A 21,723-nucleotide genomic window follows, 5' to 3' on the forward strand; every position below is an offset into this window, starting at 1 on the left:
ACACATATACCGAGAACCCGGGACTGCAATGTGCCTCCGGCTCTCATTACCATAGTTAGGGCCCGTTACTATTTGTTTTGTAGAAAGGCACAAAGTAATGAGTGGTTCGCTCTGCTATTTTGGTGTCAGCTGTACTTACAGATTCAGCCAACGCTTAGAATCAGCAGCTGGCACCAAACCAAGCTAAACAGTCGTCACAAATGATAAATTAATTTTTTCTCTCTTCGTTCTGGTGCGAGACTGATAGATATAATTAGTTTCTGCTGAACAGTAACAGAGATGAAGGGGCCAGTATGTTTTATCATGGTCACCGCTTGGGTTTATCTGCAGATAAGGCAGATATATTGCAGGGCCTGCTCCATACCAGTCCCACAAACTGGACCAAAATGGGCTTAGCCTATGCCAGTTTGCATAAAAGGAGAAGTTTTTTAGCTCCTTAGAAGACAGTCCTGCATAGAGGTTAGAGTCACACAATTGGGGGATTAAGATTTTGTGACATATGCAACCCCTCTGGAATTTAAGTGGACACACCCCTAGCAACAAGACTAAAGCAAACACTTTACTCCCCCTTCTGCATCTACCCACAACTACGTCATGCAGTCCTGCCAGCTCCCCTGCCAGTCTCTGCACCGGGCCTAATAAAGGTTGTATGACTGCTGCAGCCAACCACAGGCTGCAACAATCACAAGGGTCAAGACGTCATTGCTGGAGGCCAGGATCGGGAAAGACTCTGTACAGTGCAGGTAAGAGATGCAGAAGGAAAGGATCACTTTTTCTTTCCTTTGGTCCAGATCCGTAGTGACAAATCTGCACCAAAATAGTGCAGATCTGTTGTGGTGGACTTCTCTGTGGAAAACCAAGATGGGTTTTTTGCAGCAAAGCCACCTTGTGTTATCATGCCTTTAAAAAGGGTTAGAAATCCTAGGAGTCACAATACACAATCAACATATTGAATAAATTATACTACTTTAGTGTATTATAGAACTGGCTTATTTTTACACATTTGCATTTTTTTTTACATAGTAAATTCCAGCTAATGTTCTGGTGTGTGTCCTGCCCACTCAACTTCATTAACCCACTTACCAAAAAAGATGGAAAAATAAAAAGTTTAGAGAGCAAACTTCCTACACAACTCTGCAGGGTCAGAGCCTAGAATTTTAACGGGCAAGTTTCCTCTCTCGCGCTCTTTGACACCATTAAAACAAAGTGAAGCAAAAAATACCCAGAGGCCTTTAAGGCAACAACACTGGGATAAGAGAATATATTCATTTTTGGGCTTTTAACTTGTTCACAGCCAAGGAGGTTCCTATAGAAGATGCATCATTGTGTTGCACCTGCTTAAAAAGGGAACTTTTCTAGATCAGGTTATATTGCTATAAATTCAATTCTCTACTATTTAGCAAGTTCATCCAAATCTGTGGCATAACTATCTATGGCCCCCATCGCTGACCCCCCCTCACACACTTTTTAAGCAGATTTCCTGAAAAGAAAGGGGTGGGTGGGAAAAAAAACAAAAAACTTTACAAACCGGTCACTCAAACTTCCTGGTCTCTGAGCATTGCAAAAATAAAAAGGGACTCCAATTTCCTGAGCATCAGGTACCATTCAGTAAAGGCCTGGAGTCAACAGCAATTATTCTGTCCCATCCATATAGAAATAGCCTGCTCCATATGTTGGATCCAGACAGGAAGTGCGGCATTTATAATATAGGAGGATACAGACAAATACATGTTGTATATAATAATTACAAAACTATTGCTACAATGTGCAAATGTATGCTCTACCCATATGGTTGGGTACAGTATCTAGAGCATTGTGGATAGAAACTACATACACACAAATCTATAGAACGCCTTCTGCCATATTCGCTGCCCCCCCCCCCCCTCCATGTCGAATGATATGATGGGATATTGCCATAAGAGAATATTCACCTGCAATGATGCAAGTAGCAGCCAATAGACTCCCATTATTGTGTAATGTGCTCCAACAGAGATCTTGCAGTCAAAAGTGACAACTTTTGATTGGCCAAATGCCTGTGTGAATAGAGACATCTAATACAGTTAGAAAAGGTATAACACACCTAGATTAATGTAGAGCCTCCACAACAGCACCTAACAGTTAAACAAGGTCAGCTCTGCTACATCTATCTGTATATGCACCACAAGAGTTTACACTCTTAAGGTCCATGCATACAGCCCTCTACTGTACGATGCCTTCAGAAGGTGCCAATGTTTTCCCTTTTACCCTCATTCACATGGAAAGTGTTCCTCTGTGTAGAATCAGAGGCTCTCTATGGATCCTGCAAGGGGAAGCTAAAGAAATGTGGCCTGATATGAAATTCTAATCTTTCTCCAGTTACTCCTCAGATATTTCATACATTCGGGGCTCTAGGTTACTTGCGGTAGGAAACGCTGCGACTGCGGAACATTTGGCCGCTGTTCTTTTATTTTTCTTAAGGATCTAGCTGCATATTTTAGAAGACACTGCCAGAGACACCATGTCAGATTTACTCTTAAATGAAGCAGAGGTGTGAAAGGAAAAAGAGCAAATCTGCCATGATTACAAAGAACTAAACAGCCTAAGTGACAAAACAGGCTCTTTTCCATAAAAAAAGGAAGGAGGAAAATGTTGCAGCGCGGACGGTTTTTCTACATTTCTCTGTAATAGTTTATTAGCACACAACAGAACATCAGCAAATCCAACAAATGTAGTAGAGCCGAGTTTGTTATTGGGCACTACTTATATAGTGTAGACCATTACCTATGGATTTCCACATGACTGCCAGTAAACCTACTTATATTACTATTACCAAACCTATTCAAGCTTCTTTTAATTACTGATGGGCATATTAAAAGAGGTAGCCTGGACAGAAAAAGTGAATCAAATGCACTCAGGGCTATATAAAAATCATACTCACCTTATCTGATCATCCACAGTGGTACTCCTGGCAATGCCCATTTGTCATGCTGCACCCTTCTTCTGGCTCCAGCAATGAGGCTGTAAAATATTGTTAGGACCTCAGTGAGGTGTAACTTGCCATAGAAGAATAATGGGGAAGATGCACCAAAATCATACCATGTGCTATTGTTGATTGGTTGATTCTCTGACAATTTCTGCCGCATAGTGAGCCAAGTTGGTGCAGGACTGGTATTTAAGAAGTTGGTGGTTGTGTTGCCAGCGTCCATGAAGGAGCAGTAAAGCAGCAGCCCTTGAGCTGCTGAGGGCGCAATGCCAATAGCAGGAAATGTAGGGTATGGCGCTCACAACTGCGGATTCAGCTGAGCGCTCGCTTTGGCCAGGAGAAGGGGAAACGTCCAGCACTAGAAACTGTAAGTGAGGCCAGCCTCTGAATAGGACTGAACATGTGCACACAGAAAGAAAGAGTTAGCGAATAATCAGCAGGCCTCCTGCACTGTACCCTGACTAGATTAGGGAAATTGGACAGAATGGCATTCCCCATTTCTGGAGCTCCTGAGGGTTGTCAGCAAATTAGTGAGCGGGGAAAGCTCCTTATTTCATGACTGAAATATTTCACAGTGAGAAAATAGAAAGACGGCTGTAGAGATGCAGGAGCCCAAGACAAAAGAGTAAGCGTGAGTCACATTCCGTAATGTGTACTTCTCTAATAATATAGCAGTATTAGCAAAGTGTTACAGATATTACTCAGAAGGTATTTCAGCTTGTTCACACTTGCTTTTATTTCCGTTTTGAATCTCCGTCTGTTCAGTTTTTGGAGCAGAGAGACAGAAATAGAACGGAATTAAACTGTTCTAATATTCACCTTATCGATTTCACTGGTGTTTATAAAAAATGGAAATCAAACAAATCCTTCCATTTGCTTCCATTCCTGCGGGTCTATTTGTTCAGTTTAAAAAAAAAAAAAGGAAATTAAGAGAACCAAAGTAAACAGAAGAATTTAAGTTTGACTTACGTTTTTTAAAAACCACATTTTATTTCTGTCTCTGTTCTAAAGACGAAACAGACGGAAATCCAAAACTGAAATAAATGCAAGTGTGAACGAGCCCTTTTCTAGTCAATAGTAGATCGTGTCTAGATAAAACGAAGGAAAAAAAATTTCGTTGCTTCCTCATTGATATCCACTTGTTTTTTATTTCTGTCTTCCCAAATACCTTACATTTTGTTTACTCTGTCTGCTGTATCGTATCCTGAGCCTTGCACCGCCATATCACAATCCATGGCAACAGCCTCACATCCCAGCGGGGCTGGAGGAATCCCCTGCTGCAGCTGTCACAGCTGCGGCAGGGGATCACAAACTTCTCCCATTGCTAACAAAAAAAGTTGCGATTTTGCCATGATTTTCGCATAGCGATATCGTGATCACCAGTATGTAGGAGCCCTTAGTCATTTAGGGCAGGTCTATTGTAGCCCAGCTCCTCCATGCCTAGCGCTAACAGCTGAGCAGTACCTCCCTCAGAATTCCTCTGTAGCAGCTGCAGGTGTCACACCTGTCTATGGACAGGTGTATAATATGTCTTGAAATAGGTGTGGCCGCCTTTGTCAGAGTACAACTATACTCATCAACTCAATTAATACAAACTGTCTAACATTATACGATCTTTAATAAAACTGGTTTGACAAAGGATCTGTTGTATGTGTGCATTCACAGAAAGGCTCCTATCTATGCAGCAGATGTTCTATGGTTGAAGATTTCCTTCAGGTGTTTTGAGAAACACCTTTTTTCTTGAGAGTACTAGCGACTAAATTGTCATTCTGCTTTTTACCCCTTCTAAGGGATACTGGAATGTTTGGATAAAACCTTCTTTAGATCAGGATTGGCATTCATTTTTCAGTATATGATAATGGTGCATAGTACATTGTACTGAGAGCATGATGAAGTGTGTGCCCTCTACTTAGGCTAACATCTGCGGTAATTTTTGGTAAGCTGGAATGGCGAGAGTAGAAACAAAGCAAACCTCTTCAAGACCTTTTCCCTCCTGCTATGTTCACTATATCATATTTTGTTAACTTTATCAATCACTTATGTGGTACATACATTATCAGTACCAATACAGCAAATTACACTGATTCCATGAATTTATAGTACTTTTAAAAAAAAAATAAAAAGGTACCCTTGTGCCTGGACTTTTTGATAGAATCCATCACATTCCATGAGCATTTTTGATCACTACAACAGTTCCTTTTTGCTCCAATATATTGCCCAGTTGGTGCTCCCTTTTTAAGCCCACCAAAATGCTAACTGTTCTAGTGTAACTGTTGGTAAATGCAGGTTTTTGTAGTTTTGTAGATGTATAAATTAGCAAGAATTTAGTTCAAGTAAATTCTTCTTCCAGCAAGGAGTAATTTACCAATTGGGGCCAAAAGGGTTCTCTGGAGAAAGGGTTAACTGATCACATTGTCCGGAATAAAAATGCAAATTGCAGAGGTCTACTATCTGAATTTGGATGTTGATGCAACATCAATGTAGTATCTGTTCTGGCTAGAATTGCCCCTTAAACTGAACCTGTCACCTCCATACATTAAGTTATGGTGCCGTTAACAGGTACAGGTAGGTAACAGGGAGCCAGGTGAGGGTTTTTTAGAATAAATAGGAATATTCACGTGTTCCCTGGTTCTTGCTGCTGAAGTCTACATGCTGACCTGAACATCTGACTCTTCACAGTACCTCCTATACAAGTCTATGGAAGAGTATGTGCATGGTACTGTGAAAAGAGTCGAATATTCAGTGCAGCCTCCAGGAGGACGACAGTGCAGAAACCAGAGGGCAGGTGGGAAGAAAAACACACCTCACCCAACTCCGTCACCTGCTTAGTTTTATGGTGCTGTAGGGAGGTCACAAGTTCCCTTTAGGTAAATTTAAAGCAGCAGCAAATCAATGAAGCCCCAGTGAACAGCTATCATAGTTCTACTCAACCTTGACCTGACAGCTGAAAGATTTACAACCCCGTGGACCTCCAGTACTTTCTATTATGGCTGGCACGGAGTTATTATTCAGAAGCAGTTTTATCTTTTACGTTTGCCTGGTATTCCCGTGTAGCCCATTCAAAGGAATCGCAGCCAGACCCCAATGATCATACTTTGGTTGCTTATCCTGAAGGTAGACAATCAATAGAAAATCCTGGAAATCTCCTAACTATTTATACAGTGTACTTATGTTCCAATTCCTCACAGTTTTAATCCTTTCCAAAACAGCATCGGATCTCATCCGACATTAAAGTTTTCCTGCATAGCTCCAATGGCGGGTGAGGACCAACACATGTTTCTAACAGTATGCAGGACAGCACTCCGATGTCAGAGGCTGTTCTGCATATGCACGTTACAGTATACAGGACAGTACTCCATCACTGTAACATACATCAGAGAGCAGTCTTGCATACTGTTAGAAATACGTATCAGACCTCGCCCGAAAATTGCTAATAAAGCCATCATGACAGTTAATTTTTATGTTTCTGTTGAGTAATTTCAAGGAATCCACAACGCCTTTTCTCACCCAAAATAAATAAGAGCCGGAAAGAGTGCGGGTGGCAGAGAAATTGGATTGGAAAGGGTTAAAGAGGTTTGTTTGCTGTCAGTGAACACAATTGTATCCAGTCTTGGAAATGCACAAAGAGCACAGCAACAGCTGTCCAACTTTCTATGGTAGTTTGCTACCATGCATCATAGTTTGCTACAATGTATCACTCTGCAGTCACATAAAACTAGAAAAACCACATTTTGTACACAACTGTTTCCTAGCCTGCCTGGGCTATCCTTGTATTAACTGGAATGGTAAAGATTTTTACCTACCCTTCACAGTTCTGAACCTCAATTAATGTAGCAATTACTATGCCCTACCTTCCCCCCACCACAGAAGTAGTCTAAACCAGAGCTTCATAAACTTTTTCAGTCTGGTCAAGCCCAGTACATGAAGGTGATGCCTCGTCCTGACCATCAGTGGTCAAGTCCATACTCAAATTAAAATTAGTATTCAATGTAACTTTCATTGGTCTCCTGAGCTCATAGACAATAAGTCAATTATGTTACTAAACCAGAGATTGATACAGACATAGTAAATACACCATATTGCTGCTATCTAGCCTAGGGGAACTTTGCCACAAAGATAGCACAATGTGATAATACATATGATGTACATTTTAATTCACTCAATCATAGACAGATTGATATAGGATCCTCAAATTGCTGTAGTTGCAAAACCCATATTCAAGAAGCACAGCAAAAATCTCTCACACAAAATTGATTTGGCATGGTGATAAATTTCACACATCACACAATGCCAGGTCAGGCTTTCCACCAGTACTTGCTATAAATCCTTGTGTCACAGGGAGAGGGAAGGGAGATGACTTGCACAAGGTCTGGAGAACGAGAGTTTTGTATATTCTGTGTGACTTTTGAAAAAGTATCCATCATTCTGGTAATGAAGGACAGACATTGAGCAAACAGAAAGTGCCATTCTATAGCAGAAGGGAGCCAGAAACACAAAATGAAGTCATTAAGTATACAGACCCCAGTCAATATGGTTGAGGTTCTCTTCTCCATTTACATCTAAAGCTGCATTCAAAAGCTGCATCGTTCTGCTGGTTTTCATTGTAGGAGCTTAGATCACATCTAACAGATAATGCTATACTTTGTAGTCATACTTGTGGCCTGATAGAACAGAGTAAGCTGACCGCTTTTATGGATGAAAAGAAGTTTGATAGCAACTTTGGATGTTAACGGAAAACAACAAGACCCACTTTAAACTGTGGTACCCTCTAGGTCATGAAAATGTTGGTTTGAGGGTTTGATATAGCAAACACGTAAAGATAAGCAGCCACTAACCTTCATTGACCCGAGGCAGATTTGATTTATCGATCGGAATATCGGTCATGATTTGTCTCTCGATTCAAATGTGGTTTCAATTCCAGTGTTTCAGTTCACGTTAAAGAACCATGGAAAGGAGCTGAAAAAGATAGGATGTATATTAAAATGATGCAGAACTTTACAAGACAATGTACAGAAGAGACAAGATAGACAATATCAGGGAAAGTTTCAAGTTACAGTCCCTGCAACCCCTCTGCTTACTCTGCAAATCGCACCTCAATACCCGTGTGCTTAACCCAATCCCATCCCCAATCTTACCACCATGTCCATCCCAGCCCTAACTCATCTATTCAACCTCTCACCGACATCTTTCCTTTGTGCTTCCAACATGCGTCCATCCTCTCTGGTCAGCTACCACCTCATATTGCTGCTCCCTTTTATGTCAAAACTCCTGGAGCAGCATGTCCACCTTTAACAGTCATCCTACCTCTCCTCCAACTTGCTGTTTGACCAAGTACTACCTGGCTACCAACCCCACCCTAAAAGGTACTTTAACATGGTATGACTGTTGAACATCTAAGCACACGTCAGCTGCACCAGTGGCTAGCACTACTGTGTTATACACAAGAGAAATAGTCATTAAGTTGAATGGCGGCAGAGGGGGTCGGAGATCGTTCCGGCCTGACTCCATTCACAGCAAGCAGAGTCACTCATAGATTGAGCGACTCCCGTTTATTCTGAGCGAGAAGCTACTCAGCAGGGATTTTATTTCAGTGAGCTGAAACAGAAGACTAGCGGCCACTGAATTACTTCTCGCTTAGTGCCCTGTCGCTGGCCATATGTACACAGGCCAACAGTCGCCTGGAATCGCTCATTTGGGTGATTGTTCACGTGACTATCAGTCCATATAAAGTTACCTTAACCAAAGTAGTTAATTTGCTAACTGCAAAAGCCTCAAAACATTACTCCGTGTTCCTCCCCCTAGACTTGTCCTTTGCCTTTGACATGGTCGACCACTCTCTCCTGATAATAGTTTTAGCCTCCTTTGGCATCACAAACTTGACCCTTTCCTGGATCTCCTCATACCTCACTGACTGAACGTTTAGCGTCTCCCACTCACACGCCGCATCCTCACTCTCTCTTACATTGGTGCCCCCCCCAAGGCTCTGTACCAGGACCAAGGGTGTTTGTACCATAGAGACAGACAATGCAGCTGCTACGGGGTACCAGCTGTGATTGCTCCATTGCATCATGGAAAGCTTCGAGTTACAGTCCCTGCAGCCCCTCTGCTTACTCTGCAAATTGCACCTCACTACCTGTGTGCTTAACCCAATCCCATCTCCAATCTTACCACCATGTTCATCCCAGCCCTAGCCCATATTTTCAACCTCTCACTGGACATCTTTCTTGGATAGCAAGATCATATGCAGGACCTTCCTCCAAAGAGAAACTGCACTGTTAGCAAACAAGAAGGTGGACAATTTGCTCAAGGAGGAGTTTAAAGGGCATGGAACAAGAACCAAACATTGAGCCCTACTGTCCTGGGTGACAAGACTGGACTCCATAATGTGGGCCCATTTAAAGGAGATGTCCCGAGGCAGCAAGTGGGTCTATACACTTCTGTATGGCCATAATAATGCACTTTGTAATGTACATTGTGCATTAATTATGAGCCATACAGAAGTTATAAAAAGTTTTATACTTACCTGCTCCGTTGCTGGCGTCCTCGTCTCCATGGTGCCGACTAATTTTTGGCCTCCGATGGCCAAATTAGCCGCGCTTGCGCAGTCCGGGTCTTCTGCAGTCTTCTATGGGGCTCCGTGTAGCTCCGTGTAGCTCCGCCCCGTCACGTGCCGATTCCAGCCAATCAGGAGGCTGGAATCGGCAGTGGACCGCACAGAAGAGCTGCGGTCCACGGAGGAAGAGGCCATCTTCAGCGGTGAGTAGAGAAGTCACCGGAGCGCGGGGATTAAGGTAAGCGCTCCGGTGAGCTTTCTTTACCTCCCTGCATCGGGGTTGTCTCGCGCCGAACGGGGGGGGGGGTTGAAAAAAAAAAAAACCCGTTTCGGCGCGGGACAACCCCTTTAAGTTTTTGCTATAAAGTCCCATCTCTTCTCTATACACCACTAACTAGGACCCCTACTCTTCTCCATATATACCCATTGTCTAGGAGAGCATATACATTTCCATGGTTTTTAGCAACACCTTTATGGAAGTGACACTCATCTACTACTGTGGCCCAAATGTTACCTTTCTGCTTAACACAGAAATAAACTGAGCATCATCTTTCCCCCACTGCACTCTCAACAGATCTATCAATCACCATCAATGACTCCATACTCTCAACAGTTCCACAAGTCCGTTATCTCAGTGTTACATTTGACTCTGCCCTCTCCTTCAAACTGCACATACAAGCCCACACTACTTCCTGCCACCATTAGCTCAAACTACCTCTTGGATACAATCTTCCCTTACGGCCAGGTTAACAAAAATGGTAGTGCATGCACTCAGCATCTCCCGTCTAGAGTCCTGCAACATTCTCCTCTCTCCCCTGCCCCCCCCATGTACACTATGCATTAGTATGCATAATTAGTCTAACACTACATGCTTCTTTGATTTGGATCATGCTGCCCACAGGAGCATTGCTGACCAGTCAGAGCAGCATGTAGCATTTTAAGACTACCAATGCATAGTGTTTCTCCACGACGAGAGGGTCTCTTAATTAACAGTGATTTTAGCAGCATGATCAAAATAATAAAAATGGCTCATGTAGCATAAGACAAGAAAAGGGGAATGGGATGTGGATAAAAGCACTCACAAAGTTCTCCATCCCCACTTCGTGGTATATTACTGCCCCCACTAAAGATCTAACTCATGTATGTGCATAAAAATTCTCCCAATCGTCTTACAGACGCCAGTCAAGCGTCATATCATCAGTTATGAGGTAAGGTCATTTATATCACCATTAACCGCCCTTGCAAAGCAATTTGGAAAATCCGTAAATGCCAGAAATCATCAACTATGAGAAAAAAAAAGTCAAGATGAGAGCCAATCATCAGCCATAGAAACTACACGAATGGAATCTGACAGCTGCTAGGAACTATGTTATGTGTGATATATAGTATAACATAACATAGTGTCCACTAGTAACCATACCAATATAGCCTGGTACGGGGCAGTGGTATCTATCTTTCGTGAAAGCCCTCACTGATTGACTCATCACTAATTCTCTAACTTCCTGGTATTGTACAAACATGAAATTTGGCATGACCATTCTTTGGGTCTTAAATAGGAAAAGTAAAAGGGATCACAACTCGATTATTCAATGCGAATTGCAAAAATAAGAGCACCCCTTATGTAATGTAACTTCCTGGTGTCGTACAAGTGTGAAATTTGGCGTGAGCATTCTTTAGGTCCTAAATGATGAGAGTGGGAGAGGTGGCACATTCTGCAGAGGGACATCAGTACATGCAGCCTGAGGATAATCTAACACTCCTTTATATTTATACATATTTTATTTCTCGGTTATTCCAAAGTAACCTTGAGTTCAAAATTTTCAGTGCGAACACAAACACCTGTATCAAAATTAACTCAGGCGAAGCCGGGTATATCAGCTAGTATGGTATATGTAGTGTGCAGCGGACAAGCTCCAGAATGTATGCAGGCAAGGAGGCTGGAGCAACATAAAAAAGCTAATGCAGGCAATAGCGGGCAGGACAGCACCCTCTCAGCCCACTAAAAGCAATCTTAATGCACATTCAAAATTCCACTCCTAGATCACATAATAGTGGCACACAGACCCTCTCACTAGGTTTGTGATCCAAGCTGTTAATGCAAACTGAGCAACTGGTTAATAGCTAAACATTGGGAAAGTGCTATAAACGTAAAAGTTTAAATGGGGTCTGTGCTATAGTTCAGCCATTTATATAAACAAAGGAACATGCGATACAACCGATATACCGTGTCTTGCTAGTGAAGGGACATAAGGGGTGGAAGAGGACACAAGATTCTCTGTTTTTTGCTCTGCTCCCTTTGGCTATGTACTAAGTTTAAGACCTCATTCACACAGCTGTATTTATGAGCCCAAACTGGAATGGAAACTTCTGAGCTAGTATAAAGGAAAGTTTGCACCTCTTCCACCATTTAGGACCGGCTCCTGGTTTTGGTTTACAAATACTGATGCAAAATACTGGCCAAAATGTTGCCATGTGCACGAGGCCTTGCATAGTATCACTTTTGTTTGGAGTGCTCCTTTATTGAACGGATGGTACTGAGCACAAATATATTTAGCGGGTCACAATTCAGTAAACATGTGTAGTTGCGGCCCAAAGGATACAGAGTTGGGAAGACCTGCTTCGTTAACAAATCACTCCAACTTGGGAACACATTTTGTGTACTTAAAGTGCTTTGCCATGATTAGATGGGGTCGCCTCTGATGCAGTGCTACAACTCACAAGATTCATTCTCACACACAATTATTTCTCCTTTGGCAAAGAGATATTCCTGCAACTCACGGGGACTGCCACGGGCAGTAAAATGGCACCGCAACATGCCAACCTTTTTATGGCAAAACTGGAGTGACTTTCTGGCCTCCTGCCCCAGCAAACCATTGGCCTACTTCCGCTACATTGATGACATCATGATCATCTGGACCAACACCGAACAAGAACTAATAAAATTCCATGAAAGATTCAATGCATTCCACCCCACCATAAAACTGACATTAAGCTACTCGCATACAGAAATCAACTTTTTGGACACCACCATAAAGATTTTAAACAACTCAATACAGACATCCCTGTACCGAAAACCGATTGATCAGCCTACATACCTGAGATGGGACAGTTACCATCCTAAACACATCAAAAAGTCCATTGTTTACAGCCAGGCCATCAGGTATAACCGGATCTGCTCCAACCCAACGGACAGAGAGGAACATTTGTACCATCTTAAAAGAACATTTATAAATCAGGGCTACCATTCCACCTCAATTGATGACCAAATCACCAGAGCCACCAGGATATCTAGAAATCAACTACTCCAATACAAGGAGAAGGAAAGAAACAATCGTGTGCCTCTAGTAGTGACCTACAATTCGCAACTAGAGGTACTAAGGAAAACTGCAAAGAAACTCCACCATACCCTGCACAAGGATGACCGTCTGAAAACCATATTCCCGGACCCTCCGTTTCTGTGTTACAGGCAACCTCCTAACTTGAGGAGCTTTATAATCAGGAGTGCATTACCCTCTGACACACAAAAAGGAACTTATAACTGTAATGTAAGGAGCTGCAAGACCTGCTCACATGTACTGACTGCGGACAGGATACGGATCCCCAACACACAGCAGGACTATAAGATCCCGGGGACATTCACATGTTCCTCGTCCAATGTTGTGTACCTGATCCTGTGCAGTAAATGTACTGTTGGGGGTCTTTATGTTGGAGAAACAGGACAGAAACTCAAAGCCAGGATGAGATCTCATCGCCACACGATTGAACACAGAAGAAGAGAATTACCTGTGGCCGAACACTTCTCTAACCACGGTCATGACATAGGAGATATGAGAGTTTTGATATTGAAGGGTGGTTTCAAGTCACAAAACCACAGAAGAATTTGGGAGTATAAATTGATAACAACCTTTGACACGCTGAATACTGGGTTAAATTATTCCCCAGGATTTATGCGTGAATGGGAAGTGTGAGACTTGATTGCACAGATAAGACCCCCATCAACAGTAATTCAGGGGCCATTAACTTTCACTCCCTTATCAGTATTTAGCTAAAAATGTTTGTGTATCTCTTGTAGAAAGTCAAGCCTGCTGACCTCCCCCCCATCAACAGTAATTCAGGGATCATAAACTTTCACTCCCTTATCAGTGATCAGCTAAAAATGTTTGTGCACCTCTTGTAGCAATGCTAACCTGCCCGACCTTTCCCCCCTCCCCCAACAGTAATTTAGGGACCCTAAAACTTTCACTCTGCTATCAGTGCTATTGCAGAATTCCTTTTAAGTGCGAACCAATCACATCCATATCTGTGCCTTGTCATAAGTATGTATGTTATAAGTGTGTATAAATATCCATGCCTCTTCAGATCCAATCCATTAAGCCTGAAGAAGAACCCTGCGTTGGTTCGGAAGCTCGCTATTATTACATCATGTATTTTTGTTAGCCATTAAAAGGTATTATATCTACAAGATTACGTCGTTTCTCTTGCTGAGAACAATCACATTTTGTCCACGATTAGAGAAACATGGCTGCTTTCTTCCAAACACAGCGCCTCCCTTATCCATAGGTTTGTGTGTGGTAATGCAGGTTAGCTCCATTAAAGTTAATGGACAAGGACAAGGGTAGCGCTGTGTTTAGAAGAAAGCAGCCATGTTTGTCTAACCCTGAACAACCCCATTTAAAAGGAGGTCATCTGGGGTTAGAAGAAAAAAAAATTAAAAAGTCTGCTCTTACTTCCTAAAACAGTGCCAGTGCTGTCTATGGGTTCTGTCCACTACCGAAGCTCATCCTGATTCAAGTGAATAAACCTGCAATACTAGAGACAACCCACAGACAAGAGTGACCTTTATGGAGTAAACTCTTCTTTTGAGCTTGCACCACACCTTAAAGTATATTATGAAATCACTATCTGAAATTCCTTGATATACAAGTTTGGTGCATGGAACGTGACCACACATACTTTAAAAATGTGGGGAAAAATACCCTGAAAAGGAATTTTCAAAACAGTGCAATGTTCCATGTACACAAGTCTTGGGATAAACTAAGAAAGACAAACTTTCTACTTCAGTTTTTATTAGAATAAAATGTACATATAAGGAACAGCAGCGAGATTGTTTCTTGGCTCAATCTCACTTGTAAAAATTATATAACTGTTCCACAAATTCCGCTTCAATGGATTTTTAAAGAAAATACCCACCTTAAGGGCTTATTCACATGAGCGTATATCGACCGCCGTTTTCACGGCCAGTCGATATACGCATAAGTGAGATCACCACAAATGTGAAGAAAACCATTGCAAAGCATGGGTTTCATAATCCTGCATCATCGTGCGATTTTATCACCTTTGTAAAACCGGCCTCATCGGCTGTTGCAGCTAGGTGGGCTTTCAGAAGAAAGCAGTTTTTGCCATGTGGAATACCCAACTTCTTATTTGAGCTCCTAATACAGATGGGTAGTTAGTTTTTCCTACATCTGATTTCTCTACCACAGACTTCCTAGAACGCAAGTGACAAGAGCAAGATCTGTGCATATACCCAGTCAACAAGAAATGTTGTGAGATTTCAGCTCTGAAGTATCGTGATTAATGCTCTGGAGTATAATATAGGATGCCAGCTATAAGGGCATGCCAAAAGTTATAGCTTTGCAAGGACTGAACCGCCACAGATTGCAGAGCACTGCAGCAACCTATAACTTGATGGTTTAATGACCTTTTAAAGAAATCGAAGAAAGTGTCAACAAGCTCATCACTCCTATTATGGGTGAGGTTTAAAATGCCAAGATGTACACACAGGGCAAACCACAAAAATGAAAGGGAACGAAACACACATTTCTAGTATGAGGAATTATTCAAGGTGAACTCCCTAGGACTGTGAAAGTAAGACATGACACAAGACACAACAGGAACACACACACCCTGCTCACATGTGCGGCCAAATACCAAATGATACCTGCATCAAAGAAAACCAAAAGTTATAATATACATAGCTAGCTTTTATTAAAAAGGTGTACACTACCAGATTTGGGGGCCATGTGCCAGATAGCTTCATAGCGTACAGCCCAATTATAGCCTATACACAGTTTTTTCACACAGAACCAAAAGCCATGTGAAAAAACCCAAAACTTATGACATGTCCTATTCATCTCACTGACGAGACGTAGGAGATGCCACCGCATGTGAATGTGCGGGGTCCATGTATAATCGGACAGCACACAGACTTGGGCCCATGTGCTGTCTAAAGAGAGATGCGGCCGAAACTTATGGCGAGTGTGCACCTAGACAAAATGTCACGTAAATGTCTTCAGGAACTAAAAAATGGATAAAAGAAAAAAGAAGAAGAGAAACCACTTTTCAAAGTAACATTGCTGCTGGCTTAGTTTTTAAGTTGAGGACACTGCAAGTAGGTGGTGCATTTTTATATACAATAACTGTTGCGTTTTTGCCATCCAATAGGTGGCGCTGGAGAGGTATTGTTCCATTTTCTTTTTTTGCATATATTTCCCAGAGGAGCATGCATGGCCTCATAAGTCTCCTCACTCACCTGCTAGGTGCTCTCCTTAAGGAGTGATAATACTCCTCCCGACTCACGTCATTGGCCTCTTATTAGCCAAGCCAGGATCCTACTGCACACTAATTAGAGGCAAAAAAACCCCGAAACAGCTGTCTGTGCATGGATTCTGGCTTGGTTTTCAATCCCCAATCATTGCTACAAAGACCTGTATAAAGGGTCAGACATTGATTTGCAGGAATGCTGCCATCCAATAGGTGGCGCTGCAGAGATATTGTTCCAACTTCCTTATCCTGAAAGATCATACACCGTATTACAGAGGTACAGCATGAAGAAGCCATAGGGTTCTTTCACAGGGGTGGAATTTTTTACATTGCGTGCCGCCAAGTCCTGGTAAATTCTGCACCAAACTATGCAGGGCTCCATGCGGATTTTGGTGCAGAATTCTGCTGCATCCCAGTATAAATATTCCCCACTGTGAAAGGTCCCATAGAGGCTTTTAGAGTGCTACGCACAAGAAAAGGCAGAAATGATCGTAGAAACTGTAAACTCTCTCGATTGCTACATCTACTGCTCTATTAGTCCCATCGACTCCTTAAATCCAGCACAGCCAGGATTGTGGCAGTGTTTACTTGTCAGGGCTTCTTCTCCTTGTAAGAGCTCATTCACACGACTATAAGTTCGGCACGTATTACATGTGCGTTGCACGGCCCCATGAAACGCTGTGAATGGAGTCAATGAAAGTAAATGGACTTGCATTGATCGGTTCACATTAACGTGTAGATACACGCGGGGGAAAAAAAAGATTGCAGCATGCTCTATTTATCCGCGTACCACGCAGCGTGACCCTTTACTTTTGTATGGGCAGCGTATGCAAATCTGTGCATATGCAATACTTTGCATCTGGGCGGCGATTGAAACAGAAGAGGAATTTAAAAAAAATAAATACAAAGTTACAAAGATACGCAGTCATGCACAGCGCACTCTCTGCCGGTTTAGACAGACTGGTACAACACTGCAGGACTCCCGCTTTAAGGATACATTGAATGAGCCCTAAGGCTAGTTTCACCACACGGGTGAGTGCAATATTGTCGCAAGAAAGTCGCAGCAATATCACATATGTGCTCATGAGATGTTTGAGTGTCAGCAATACTTTTCCTGACATAACGTCGCATGTTAAAAAACACACTGCACAAAAATCACAAGTTCGTACGATGCGATAAACCAAAGGGTCGATAGGAAAACATGCGCGATTAAAAAAAAAAATAAAAAAAAATAAGAAAGATCGAAAATGCTATGATTTCTAAATCTCGCAACATCGCATGAGAGAAAACATTGCAGATGCGAATGAAATCATTGAGAAGCATGGGTTTCACAAATCTGCGTTTTCACTCGCTCTGACATGACGCAATTTTATTGCCCATGTGAGAACAACCCAAGGGCTCCTTCATTGCCCATGTGAAATCTGTGGATGCAAGGCGTTTTCATGTGGGAACAGCCTCACATCACTGCAGGGATGAAGGAAACAGCCACGGCAGAGAATGGCAGAGAACTCCCATTGTTTTTAATGGGGCCCGCGCTGCTGCCACCGGCCTCATTGAAAACAACGGCGATATTGCAGAAAGATAGGACATGCTGCAATTTTTTCCAGTATAGCTTCGCAAAGCAGTGCCATGCAAGAAACCATCGCTAATGTGAATGAACCCATTCAAGAGAACAAGTTTCATATTTGTGCATCTTGCAACGCACAAATCTCGCACGTTTTTCTCACCAGTGTGAAGGCACCCTAACTAGGAAAAGTCGTAAATCGCATCATAAACAGTAAAAGTCTAAAATAAATACAAATCCTACTAACACTATGAGTAACAAAAAAAAAAAAAAAAAAAACACATCTGCAACCCAACCCCCAAACTGTGTGACCCTAACAAGGGCATGTCATATTAACAGAAGGCCGGAGGAGGTAGTCACACAGGCGATTTTACTGCGTGTATTATGCATTTTTGCAATAAACACACAATTTGCATCAGGTTTACATTTGTTTTCCCATGCGTGAAAAAAAAGCAGGTAGTCCTTAATAGTCAAATGCTTTAAAAAACGGATTGCACTTGCAACTCACGTGTCATGGGGGGGGGGGGGGGGGGGGATCTGTTTTTTGAACATTCCCCTAGAAAGTAATGGGAAAAAGGGACATGCAGTGATATTTCAAACTTGAACTATTGGTCCGAGTAAAAAAAAAAAGGTTATGTGAATTAACCTCTTCAAATGAATGGCTCTTTTCTCGTGCGAGTTCTGTCCATCTCGGAATAGGACGAAACTCACACAGGAACATCTCCCTTGTGAATGCACCCCAATTCAGACAAGCATGTAGGATTTTGGTCTATGCAAAACATATTGATTTTATCCCGTGAGTCAGTGCTATATTCATAGACATCTAGTTTTTCTTTTTTTTTTTTTTTTTAATCACTGCCATGTGTTTTCTGCTTTTTTTTTTCCTTGTGTGCAAAACAAACAGTGGAAGCAAGCCCTCTTTTTCTATAGTTGCTAGCAATGATCCATGAAATGTGGCGCACACACAGGAATGTCATCCATGTGTGCTCAGGTGTTTTTGGACACTCAATGACTTGAATAGCCAACAGCCGACCAAGAAGTCAAATCAGTAGAGGACATGCTCTAAATTTTTTTCTTCTTCACTTTTTGTTACATGGACCATCAGTCTGTGTAAGGCTACATTCACACAAGTGAGAATCTCACGGAAGTTGTGTGCGTTGCAAGACACACAAATATTAACTCCATTCTTTTTAATGGACTTCCCCACATAGATATTTTCTGGCAGCGATGCTGCAACGACAGAAAAAAAAATTATATATCTGCATGTTCTATCTTTTGGCGCTCCCTCAGGACGCCTCGCCCATTGTTTCCAATGCGACCTTAAAAGACATCACATGCGCTCGCATGTCGTGCGGTTTCCCTTTGAAATCAATGGGAAACACTTGCGATCCTCTGACATGTGAAACACACTCCTGAGGCTCGCAATTGCACAGAAGCAATAAGAGGCATTTTTGAATCAAACGCCCTGCATCGGCATGAGAAATTGGCAAGAGCAACATCAGGCAGAGTTTCTTGGCCTAATATCGCGCTCATCCGTGTGAATTTAGCCTAAAACAGACATGTTTGCATTGACTTATTGACTAATGGGTCAGCACAGTGCCTGCTTACAATCAGTTGAAAGCACTGACAGGAAAATCAATGGTATGAATAAGCCCTTACTGTCTGACAATTGTATAGTAAAATGCAGATTCTATATTGGGACAGGTTTTTTTAAATGCTGAGAAAAATAGTTTGAATTTAGGGGGAGAGAGAGAGACCCAAACATTCCTCAATAACTTTTTTTTCTCTGGTGCCCTATGAACATTGATATGTATTTACCTTGTACGTTGCAAAACAAAGTCTGCCTAGACCAGCGTTTCCCAAACATCAGTCCTCACAACTCCCCAACAGGTCCCGATTTGAGGATATCCTATAGAGAAAACACCTGCGGCAATCTCTGCAGCCCTGACAATAATCACATCCCCTGAGCAATACTGAGGAAATCCCCACCTGTCGGGGGATTGGGAAAATTGAAGTTCAGGTAACACTAGCCTAGAGAACATATACAGAAAATGGTCCCTCCGGCATCCCAGGACTTTTGTATGCGAGTCTGCATATTGGCAAAGACATCTGCTAAAGGCGACCAGCCCACAGACCACGACTGAGTTTGTCAATGGTTTGCGGATTACCGCTGTATATATAGTCCTTCAGAAACCGCCACAAGAAGGAATTCATGGCATCAGCTCTGGTGATGTTGGCAGCTACAGTTTTATCTAAACTAATTGGTCACTAAAATGACTTTTGCCCTGATGCCTGCATTAGATGTGCAGCACGTTGCGCCATCTTGTTTAAAGGAACATATTAATTTGTATCTAATCTATTGACCAAACTGTGACTACAGGATCTGGTCAGGACACCTCGCTTTTCACCATGCTTTTCCGAAATGCCTTTTTACATTGTGTAAATTAACTTGTTCGCCAGTATTCACAAACGCAAGTACGTGTTTGTGTCACACAGAGTGAAAATCAGTGTATAAGTGTTTTTTTCTGCACGTTTCCACAGCAGAATTTAACATGACGGCCATATAGAGGAACATCGAAAAGACGCACCATTACCCACGAAAAATGCTCAAAATCTGCAACAAACAGCAACTTTATGTCTTGCGGATTTCAGGCCGTTTATCAATTGCCCTGAGAAAATTCTCCAGCGTATTCATCCTATATGAAGAGAACCTTAGGGAAGATTTACACGTAGCGGAAATGATGCAGAATTTCCGCATCCAAAACAGAGTTGCAATCGGTTGATTTTAGAAGATATTGCGCTCCCTCTTACTTCCAAAGTCTTTGCGCTCTCAGCACTTCCTTCCTCTACCGGGGCACCAGCGGCCTCTAATGAGCGCAGCACTACTGGTCAGGGGATGTAGAAGCGACCAGCAGCACTGTGATCACTAGAGGCGAGCACGGTATTTTCTGAAATCAGCTGTGGACGCGGAGCCGATTAGGAGTCAAGATCCACACAGTTGGTGCGCATTCTGACTGTCTTTTGCGAATATACAGTGGATTTTGCCCCAAAGTTTCGGCTGTAGAAAATCCACAGTATTTCCGCTATGTGTAAACAAACATGACGCTAGAGTTCGTTCACATGTAGTGGAAATGCTGAAAAGTTTTCAGCATCCAAATTCTCACTATCGGTACGGATTTTGACTAGGATTTGCAACTTATTTTGACTTGCATAGCACTTCCCTTTGAATGCACCACCAGCCCCACGAGCGCAGCCCAGCCCGTCACGTGGCAATTGCTACTGAATGCCGCTGGTCAAGTATCTGCACTCCTACATAACCCGAGAAGCGGCAACAGCACTGAGTAACAGCTTCCAGGTAACGGGGTAGAGCTGGCAGCACAAATCATTCGGAGGTGAGGGGAGCGCTGTGCAGGCTGAAATCAGCTGAGCATACACAGTGGAATCCTAGTCAAAGGTTTGGATTTTGACACTTAGGGCTTAATTGAACGAGCACATATACAACGCGTTTTAACCCCCGAACATATATACGCGACCATCTGAGGCATTGGTTTAGAATGTATTTGTTCACATGGGTGACTATACGGCGCGTAAAAACGCCGAACCACTGAAAATACAACATACGCGACCGAAATATGCGCCGACGCATTACGATGGCCAAAAAGATAGTTCGTAAAGTATGAACAAGTGAGAATAACCAACTATCCATAGCCCTGATCCCCGGAAATCGTCCTTTCCGGCGATTATTAGCCACAGACGTGCGAACGTAAATACGCCTACATTCATGTGAATAAGGCCTTATGCTGTGTGTTTTGCCTCGGAAAGTCTGCAGCATTTCCACTTTATGTGAACGCACCCTCAGGGTGCATTCCCACGAACGTATATCGGCTCGGTTTTCACGCCGAGCCGATATACGTTGTCCTCATGTGCAGGGGGGGGGGGGGGGGGGGCGGTGGAAGAGCCAGGAGCAGGAACTAAGCTCCCGCCCCCTCTCTGCCTCCTCTCCGCACCTCTGCCCTATTTACAATGGGGAGAGGTGGGGCTGGGCTAATTCTCGGAACTTAGCCCCGCCCCCACCCCACCTCCTTTCATTGCAAGTAGTGC

The 21,723-nt window shown here is 42.7% G+C and overlaps 1 protein-coding gene across 1 annotated transcript in view; it reads right to left on the reverse strand.

Annotated features, from left to right (window-relative positions):
• The window catches only part of LOC136632422 (coiled-coil domain-containing protein 50-like), a 106,401-nt gene that overhangs the window by 76,057 nt on the left and 8,621 nt on the right, over positions 1-21,723 (reverse strand). The window contains exon 2 of the mRNA XM_066607284.1: positions 7,798-7,918. Within this exon, the coding sequence (XP_066463381.1) occupies positions 7,798-7,846 (49 nt within the window). The 5' untranslated portion in view covers positions 7,847-7,918. The remainder of the gene's footprint in view (positions 1-7,797; positions 7,919-21,723) is intronic.

Source organism: Eleutherodactylus coqui, chromosome 6, assembly GCF_035609145.1.
Source record: "Eleutherodactylus coqui strain aEleCoq1 chromosome 6, aEleCoq1.hap1, whole genome shotgun sequence".
Lineage (NCBI taxonomy): Eukaryota > Metazoa > Chordata > Amphibia > Anura > Eleutherodactylidae > Eleutherodactylus > Eleutherodactylus coqui.